Source organism: Puntigrus tetrazona, chromosome 5, assembly GCF_018831695.1.
Source record: "Puntigrus tetrazona isolate hp1 chromosome 5, ASM1883169v1, whole genome shotgun sequence".
Classification (NCBI taxonomy): Eukaryota; Metazoa; Chordata; class Actinopteri; order Cypriniformes; family Cyprinidae; genus Puntigrus; species Puntigrus tetrazona.
The window spans coordinates 17351149-17359846 of NC_056703.1; the positions used below are offsets into that span (position 1 = coordinate 17351149).

The 8698-nt window shown below is 35.4% G+C and overlaps 1 protein-coding gene across 1 annotated transcript; it reads right to left on the reverse strand.

Annotated features, from left to right (window-relative positions):
- Positions 1-3780: 3780 nt before the first annotated feature.
- Positions 3781-8593, reverse strand: LOC122345546 (long-chain-fatty-acid--CoA ligase ACSBG2-like). Its single transcript, XM_043239777.1, has 9 exons — positions 8301-8593; positions 7871-8020; positions 7592-7759; positions 7275-7456; positions 6960-7193; positions 6393-6610; positions 5504-5643; positions 4944-5187; positions 3781-4648 (listed from the first exon to the last, which is right to left on the reverse strand). The coding sequence occupies exons 2-9, from the start codon at positions 8006-8008 to the stop codon at positions 4572-4574; spliced, it is 1401 nt and encodes a 466-aa protein (XP_043095712.1). The 5' UTR covers positions 8009-8020; positions 8301-8593; the 3' UTR covers positions 3781-4571.
- Positions 8594-8698: the final 105 nt, after the last annotated feature.

The window sequence follows — 8698 nt, forward strand, 5'->3', positions numbered from 1 at the left end:
GTGAATAAAAAAACTGGGTTTTGATTATTGGGTGAACTATTCCTTTAAGCGATATATAAAATGCTTTTAAAAACTGACAAATGAATTATTATTGGAAGTTTGCTTTTGCTGCAAAGCCGTTAGTTTACCACAGAATTTCGTGTTATTTTTCTTGTTGTTTTCAAAGCCGACGAGTTCCTCACTCATGAAGGTTATTATGTCCCTGATGAAAACGGCCTGCCGATCGGTCAGTCTGTGTCCAGAGGAGATGTGGCTCGTTTCATGCTCTCTCTACTCAGTAACAACGCTTGGATGAAGAAAGCTGTTGCTATCATCACCAAATGAGTTTTCACTTCGCTTTATTTTCATTACTTGTTTAGCACTTGCCAAAGAGCTTTTAACAGTTCGATTCAATGTATAAATCATTCTATTTTTTCATTTTATTATTTTAAATCAACCTGCAGTACTTATTCAGTACATCTAGCTTTTTGTCACACAGTCAGCAGTTAGCAAGGTCTGTCAGACTTATAATATGTTTGTCTCATACATACAGTTTCCATGTACTAATTTCTAAAGGATTTAAAACATTTCAGAATTACAAGAAAATATAATTCATAAAATCATAAAACATATTTTAGGACATTTAAATGGTTTTGAAATGAAAATGAAGAGCAACGAATTAAATATTATTACTTAAAACAGCCACATTTTTATTAACATACTCAAAACATACTCCTTCATAATCATTTGTAGTTTACTAATATCTAGCCTATATGCATATTTGTTGAGTTACTGCATAATACAAAACACATCGGTGTTGGGGCGTTTTACAATACATTACTGACAAGACACGAACAGTGCAGGTTATTGATTTCTTTGTATTGCAATTGTTTTACTTGAATATTTTATGCTCATTTATGTATTATCTATTTTTTTGTTTTGTTTTACAGCTATGTTACATACATTCTTAGAAGTTTAGTTTGAAATTAAAAAAGATAAATAAGATAAAAAAGATAAATAAGGCCTGAGCACACTGATGGCGGCCTGCTATGAAACATAAAGTTGTAAGCTATGTATGAAAATGTAAAAATGCATCAATGAAGTACACTACAACAAATAACATGTAGTTCCTTACACTAAACACTAGATGGCTCTTCACATTGCTTAAAGCCACTGGAAGTAATGTCTCCATTTGGTGAAACAGGCAGTTTTGACTGAACACACAGAAATCTGCTTGTGTCTTATGACCACGTGACCGCAGTGCCCAATTAAATTTAAGAATAGCTCTTGTGTTTTTTCTTTTCTTTTCTATTGTTAACATTCTTGATAACAAAGGTATGGTTAAAAAAAAAAAAAAAGAAGTTCAAAAGCAATACTATTATAAACACACAGCGGCTTGAACATTCTGCTAAAGATTTACTTTTTTGTTGCCTGGTAGTTTAAAAGACATACAAGTTTCAAACAACATGAGAGTAAATTATGACAGGATTTTCATTTTGGGAACAACTATGACTTTAAGATTTGTGCGAGATTTCACTCAGTAAATAGGTATGTTGTAATTTTCTAAATATATGAGGTAAATCCAAACACGAGTCATTTTTGGGGTCAAAGTTTTTAAACTAGTCAGTCTGTTTTACCACAGCCAAAGGCAGTCATTGCACGCCCATGAGGGGACATTCCCCAGAGCCAGAGCCAGTCTGACCAGTCACCAAACCTGCACAGGTTCAGAAGGACGAAATGCACAACCTTTGGCCTAATCAGCATTACATTAGCTTTATATTCATTTAGAGCACAAAGGTGGGAATAGATGTAGTTGATTCTTGTTTAAATCAAAGTCCAGCTTTTGATGTCATCCGGTCAGTGATATAGTAAAGAAAATTTGGTTCATTTCCAGCACTTTTATTACTGGTGAGGTTATGCAAACTGATGACCTCATTTGATTGCATCTACTGTACATGAATTGTGATCTGAGGACTTAATGAANNNNCTAAAGCACAATACCATTGCCAAAACATACAGCACATCATTACATTTTTGAAGTTTTTCTTATTTCATTTACAAACTAGGGCATGTAAAAGAATGTAAAAATATAAAAATATCTATTATTGTATGCCATGTACAAAATTAACTTTGGCATACAAAAAAAAACTTAAAGCGGTTGATTATATATATTTTTTTCCTTTTGCACTTTTATTCCTTTGGAATTCTCAGCACATAGAGACACCTACATATTAAAATAAAAGACTGTTGCCTGAACTTGAAAATAACCAAACCAAATTAACAGAAAACTGGCTAAAACCAAATGAATGCATTACTTTAGTCCAGGTAAAGGGGGAGGTGTTAGAAACTATGTAGTCTCTTTTCTAGCACTTTAGATACAGTTGCTCCTTTACACTTAAGAAAGATGAAAGAAAATATTGGTATAATGAACACACTCGCACCCTAAAGAGAGCAGCCTGGAAAATGGAGCACAGCTGGAGAAAAATAAACTAGAGGTATTTCGTATAGCCTGGCGGGAAAGTACCCTATCGTACAGAAAAACATTAAAAACAGTGATTAAATTAATGAAAAATAAAGCATCAACAGGTGCTGACAATCTACAAGATCACAGCAGTAATGAACTACTTTATGTCAAGATCGATACTATCAGAGATTGTATTCATGCTATAGATTCACTATAGATGTATTCAGTGCACTATAGATTCCGTGAAGAAAAATTCCACTCATTCTCTATCATAGGAGAGGAAGCATAGCACAGATTTGTTAAATCTAAACCATTATTATTAATTCATCATTGTCATTGGGATGTCCCCAAAACCTTAAAACTGGCTGCTGTTGGTACAGAATAGTACAGTGGGATTAAAGCCGATACATTTTTCAGCTGGATGTAGTTAGGAAGTCATATATAAAAGTAGGAATGCTATATAGACAGAATAATGAGCTGTAATTGAACCTACATGTCATTGTATATCCTAAAATCTAATCTCTCTAAAATACTTTCAGTAATTATAGTTCATTGGCTTTTACAGCCAATGAACTGTTATAGCACCAGACGTATTCAAAAGAAATTCCAACAATAGGTAATGCAGAACACAAAACAGATCAGTCTCAATGAAACTGTCTGAAAATGTTAACAATAGAAGACGCTTTTATGTAGGGATGATGTTTCTTGCTTGTGTCTCTACATTACCTCAAAACTGGTTCGGGAACACAATATAAACAATGCATGGGGGTGGGGAGGGGGTAAACACATTGTGCCTGTAGTGTTGTACCTTTTTAGAGAGCCGTTTTGTTTTGTTTGAGAGCAGACACACACAGGCAGACAGGAGCATTTCATCAGGAGGTTTCCCTGCACCTACTCATACTATCACTCCCATAGTCACAAATGTAGTTAAATAACGAATTCTGAGGAAACATCTCTATATCCTTTATCGCTCAAAGACAGTTTACACCTCTCAACATGTTTTTTAAAATTTTTTATTCCATAAGGTAGTCATCTATAAAAGGAAATAAACAAATGCATACTTTGCTCGTAGTGTTCTAATTATATTATTTATTTATATATTCCAGCATATAATCTCCGCTTATAAATATTCAATGTGCTGGGTGAAATTTCAACAGCAAGAGAACGAACAATTGTCACATGCTTCTTAACAGTTCGGCTGTAACTGTTTAAAGGACCAACAATACTCTGTGTGCGAGCAACAGCACTGATCTGTACAGACAGCATGACACTCAATCTAAGCCTATTTATATTTAGACACATTTACTTCTTAACAGTAATATGCACAGTANCTCCGCTTATAAATATTCAATGTGCTGGGTGAAATTTCAACAGCAAGAGAACGAACAATTGTCACATGCTTCTTAACAGTTCGGCTGTAACTGTTTAAAGGACCAACAATACTCTGTGTGCAAGCAACAGCACTGATCTGTACAGACAGCATCACACTCAATCTAAGCCTATTTATATTTAGACACATTTACTTCTTAACAGTAATATGCACAGTAATTGCACAGTGATACCACTTACATACAATAAACTTCATTTTCATATATTGTACAGAATATACAGAACCAGATATAATGGCAAACAGAGAGATATAAAACTGATTAATTGGCACTTTGTAAAAGATAAAGATATGTTTTATATTAGGTGGCCTTAACCACTATGTGCTTACATTTAATAAATTAATAAGTTGGTACAATGCATTTATTGTGTACATTAATTACATCTGTAATTAGTTTCTTTAATTACACTGATAATTACACTTGTTTACCCTTCCCTTATACCTTAACCCACCCTTAAACTTACCCATACTACCACTCTGTCTCTAACCTTCTCAATAGCAGCAGAAGTGTTTTGCAATACAATATGAACACAATAAGTACACTGGACTTATATATTGATGTAAGTATATATAGTATTTAAGACCACTTAATATAAAATGGCAGCAAAGGTAATAAATCTATTGGTAGAAAATGATGCAAAGTTTGTGTAAAATAATAAGTAAAGTGTTATAATAGTGAGGTCCAATGGAAGCCCTGGAGTGAGCGAAATAGATTACTGATCAAATATTGGAGTTCTTCTGTTATTCACCATAAAATTTGTTTATATCTTCTTCGTACATTTTACTGACGACAGGTCTTTTGAGCTTCATGGTTGGACCTGAGAAAAACAACAACAAAAAAACTTCAAATCTAATGCATCCATCGGACTGTTTACATAGTTGACTATAATTACGCATTTAGGAATGCAGTTAGGCAAATACATATTCAGTTCCGTAAAGAAACGTGAGATCTACTGACACAAATGCTTCTCATAGCTGTCTGTCACACTGACAGATAAAAGTACTTCTGCAGTATATAATAATATAATAATCATATACATCCATGTATTAGATACCGGTAATAATCACTTGTTCCGTTTTTTATCTATGTCTATATGAAGAACTAACACTTACCAAGTTCTCCACCGGATATGGAGAAGTCTCGTTGAAGGATGGTCCACTTTTGGACTCTCTGGGCATTGGAAGTAGCTTTGGCATTTATGCAGTCTATGCCCTCCTGGATGGCTTTGTAAATGGCTGGTTCTTTTTTGTTAATGATTTCTGAGACTTTGCTGGCAATTACACCATGCCGCCGACAAAACTCCACAGCTAACGGGGTCAGTTCATCTGTGGGGTCTCCATTGTCATCAACGTTACACTAAAAAGAAAACAAATTAGCAAAGATTTTTTGATAGTTGATGGTATGAACGCATCATTTGGTAAAATGTGCAAATTTAAGTGTCTCATTAAAGAATAGTTCACGCAAACATTTTGACTGCTAAAAAATATCTCACCTTCACGTGGTGACGTTGTTTGTTCATTGGAACAGGTTTGGAGAAATTTGGGATTACGTCTCTTGCTTACCAATGGATCCTCTGTGATCCTCAAGTATAAAGCTAAATTTCTCCAAACCTGCTCAACGACCTCCTGAGGATAAAGAAATTTTCATTTTTTTTTAATAAATGTAGACTCACCTTGAGTGTAAGTAGCATAGACAGAAACTTCTTTTTATCTCCAACCAGCATGACATTGCTGATGATTGACACCTCTTCTTTTAATGCATCCTCAATAGGGACAGGTGGAATATTTTCTCCACCAGCAGTAATGATCAATTCTGGTCAATAAGGCAGACACGTATAAGCAAATGTTTATGGGTTGTAGCACTACAGTTTATGCATAAATGCATTATTAAACATATAATGTCCATATAAGTAATCAACAACTTTAAATCAGCAGTTTTACAAATCATGCTTCATTTTCTTTTTGAATGTTTTGTTGGCAGTACTCCAGGGGAATGTAAGTCGTTCCCTCAGTAAAGCTGTTTTGCACTACCAATACTAGTCAGCTGAACTCTGGATAATTCTTTTTTTAGATGTTCAGAAGTAAAATGTTAATTCAGTAAGGTCTTATAAACAGGCAATGTCTTATATAAATGTTTATTATTCACTAATAAAACCGTTCTTAAAACGTCCCAAAAAATGAATATTGTCATCATTTACTCAACATCATGTCAGTCCAAACCCTGTATGAATTTCTCTCTTCTGTGGAACATAATTAGAGAAATTTAAGAAAATTTTGGTAACATTCTAGAAAATACCTTTTGTGTTCCACAGAAGAAAGTCATTTGGAACAACTTGAGGGTGAGGAAATGATGACAGGATTTAGTAGCAGTACCTTTGTCATGAATTCAGTAATATCTAGCAGTATTAATTTCTGTCCTGTTTTATTATTTCATATACTACATCTTTAACTGACTTTATTTAAATCCCTGTGATTAAAAATACCTCAGAAACCAAGTTGGTGGGCATTGTTTTACCCTTATTTTACAAATGTGAAATTCTCTATTTTGATGTGTATTTCTACCTTTTATTCTGCCAGTGATGAACAGGAAGTCATCTTTATCATGTTTGCCCAGGTCTCCCGAGTGAAGCCACCCATCTGTATCCAATGCCTCCTCTGTCTTTTCTGGCATGTTCAGGTATCCCATAAACACATGTCTCCCCCAGAAACAGATCTCACCGGTCCCATCAGTTTCTGGCTTGTCTAACTTAGTTTTGCAGCCAGACAACACCTTACCACAACTGGAAGAGAACAAAACATGAATGTCACATACAACTATACTGTATCTGCAAATACTGCTAATGTAACCAATGACTTTCAACCAATTTATCCAAGTGGAAGATTTAAGTCAAGTTGAGTTGATCAAATTAATATGAACATGATGGGGCAATGTATCAAACAACGTCTGTGTTATTTTAACACTGCTATCTATATTTATGTTATTTAGTTTTCAATCAAAGAATGCCTTCTAGTCAGTTAAAAGAATGGTTAATTCAAATTTGTTTAAAGAACTGTTCTTTAAAGTACAGTTATGTCATTTAAAACATTTATGTAATTTCAAATACTGCAGGAATGTTAATTGACTCTGACCTCATAATGCGATATCCCCCAGCCCAGGAGATGGTATGAGGTCCAGTGCTCTCGCTCATGCCGTACAACTCAAAGAGAGGTATGTAAAGGCTCATGAAGTACTCCAGTGTGTCTTTGGTGATCGGAGCTGCGCCTGTGAAACAAGCCTTACAGCGGTCAAGACCCAGAGCTTTTCTGACGTTCTTGAAAACCAGGGCATTGGCCAACGTGAAGCCCCACGGCACTGAGGAATCACTGCAGACAAGTCACGTGAGCTGTGAGATTCTTTCAGATGTTTCAATGCACAACTGAATCCATGGCACTTTTAAAACTCACCCATTCATGGCATTATAGCTAGCTTGAAGTCCGATCCCCTTGGCCCAGTCTGCAATTTTCCTCTTTGCGATGGACGACTTCGCACCAACGGCTTTCATTGCTTCCTGCATTTTTTCCCACACTCGAGGAACTCCCAAAAAGCTTGTGGGACGAACCTCTCTCAGAGTGTTGGCCAGAGAGCCCTGCAGTGAGTTTAACAGATCATGGTTATTAAGTTGTGCTTCCTCGTTCGTAGAAAAGCGTTGTCTGCTGAATAAGTTCATAGAAATCTAGAAATATAACTATTTTCCAAAAATAAATTGTGGAAGCGTTTTAACCTTCAGAGCATCTGGCTCGGCGAAACTGGTTACGCCTGCAAACATCATGCAGAGCCAAATGTCTATGATCTGGGCTGCCACGTGACTCAAGGGCAAGTAGCTCACAAGTTGTTCCTCAGCCATCTTCAGATTGAGCATGCGTCCTCCAACACCGGCTGTCCAAGTGATCTGAACAGAGGAGGGAGGAATATTAGACTTATCAGACGTGATTAATTACAATCGGCATTGACTTAAGTGCTGACCTATTCGCTTATTCGTGACATTTTAATTGGTACTCACATTATCGTGGCTGAGCATGACCCCTTTGGGATTTCCTGTGGTGCCTGATGTGTAGATTAATGTGCAGCACTCGTTGGCCTTTTGACTGTCTATCAACACATCCAGCTCAGAATCAGGGACGTCCGCTCCTAGCTTCATAAATTCAGCCCACTGAGAAAACAGCAAATTGAAGCATACATCAGAAGAGCTGCCCGATTATTTGGTTAGTAAACATTCTGGAAATATTTTGCTGTTCGTGTTACTTGACCAGAGTTTTCTGAGAAAAAAACTGTAAATTCTGATACTTCCTTGTTTGGGAACAAACATTACAGATCTGTAATTATCAGTGAACCTGCATCTGTATTTAGTTACATGTACATGTTTTTTTAATGTTTTTACAACCATATAACATTCAGAGCCATTTTTATTGTATTATTTGGCAAAAACGTACCGTATAAACGTTTGGTACTTTCTGCTCCAGTTCACCTTTGTACTGAACAATAGCCTTCAAATGTGGCAGCTGATCTTTGACCTGTAAGGACAATGAAAGGAAACTGATTAGTATTTCATAAGAAGATTAAGTCATTTAATATATACATATATACATTTTTTTTGTGTGTAATGTTTGTGATAATACATTAAGGTTATTTACTGACTTTTCATTGACTATGTGAGGTGAGGTTTAATGTCATTTTATTCTTGTTGGATCCAACTGCATCAGTTTTTTTCTGTGAACTTGACTCATAACTGTTAATACATTTTTTTGTTATTGTAAGAATACAATTATAATACCTCTGTACTCACAATTCTAAAAGTTTATATCGAATCAGTTCTCATGTTAATGTCTTT

Coding starts and splice junctions, on each gene's coding strand:
- LOC122345546 (XM_043239777.1), bottom strand. CDS start 8,008: ATGAAGCTAGGAGCGGACGTCCCTGATTCTGAGCTGGATGTGTTGATA. Junction 6,611..6,959: donor GGGGGATATCGCATTATGAG/GTCAGAGTCAAT, acceptor GTTCTCTTCCAG/TTGTGGTAAGGTGTTGTCTG. Junction 5,188..5,503: donor CTATGCTACTTACACTCAAG/GTGAGTCTACAT, acceptor TTTTCTTTTTAG/TGTAACGTTGATGACAATGG.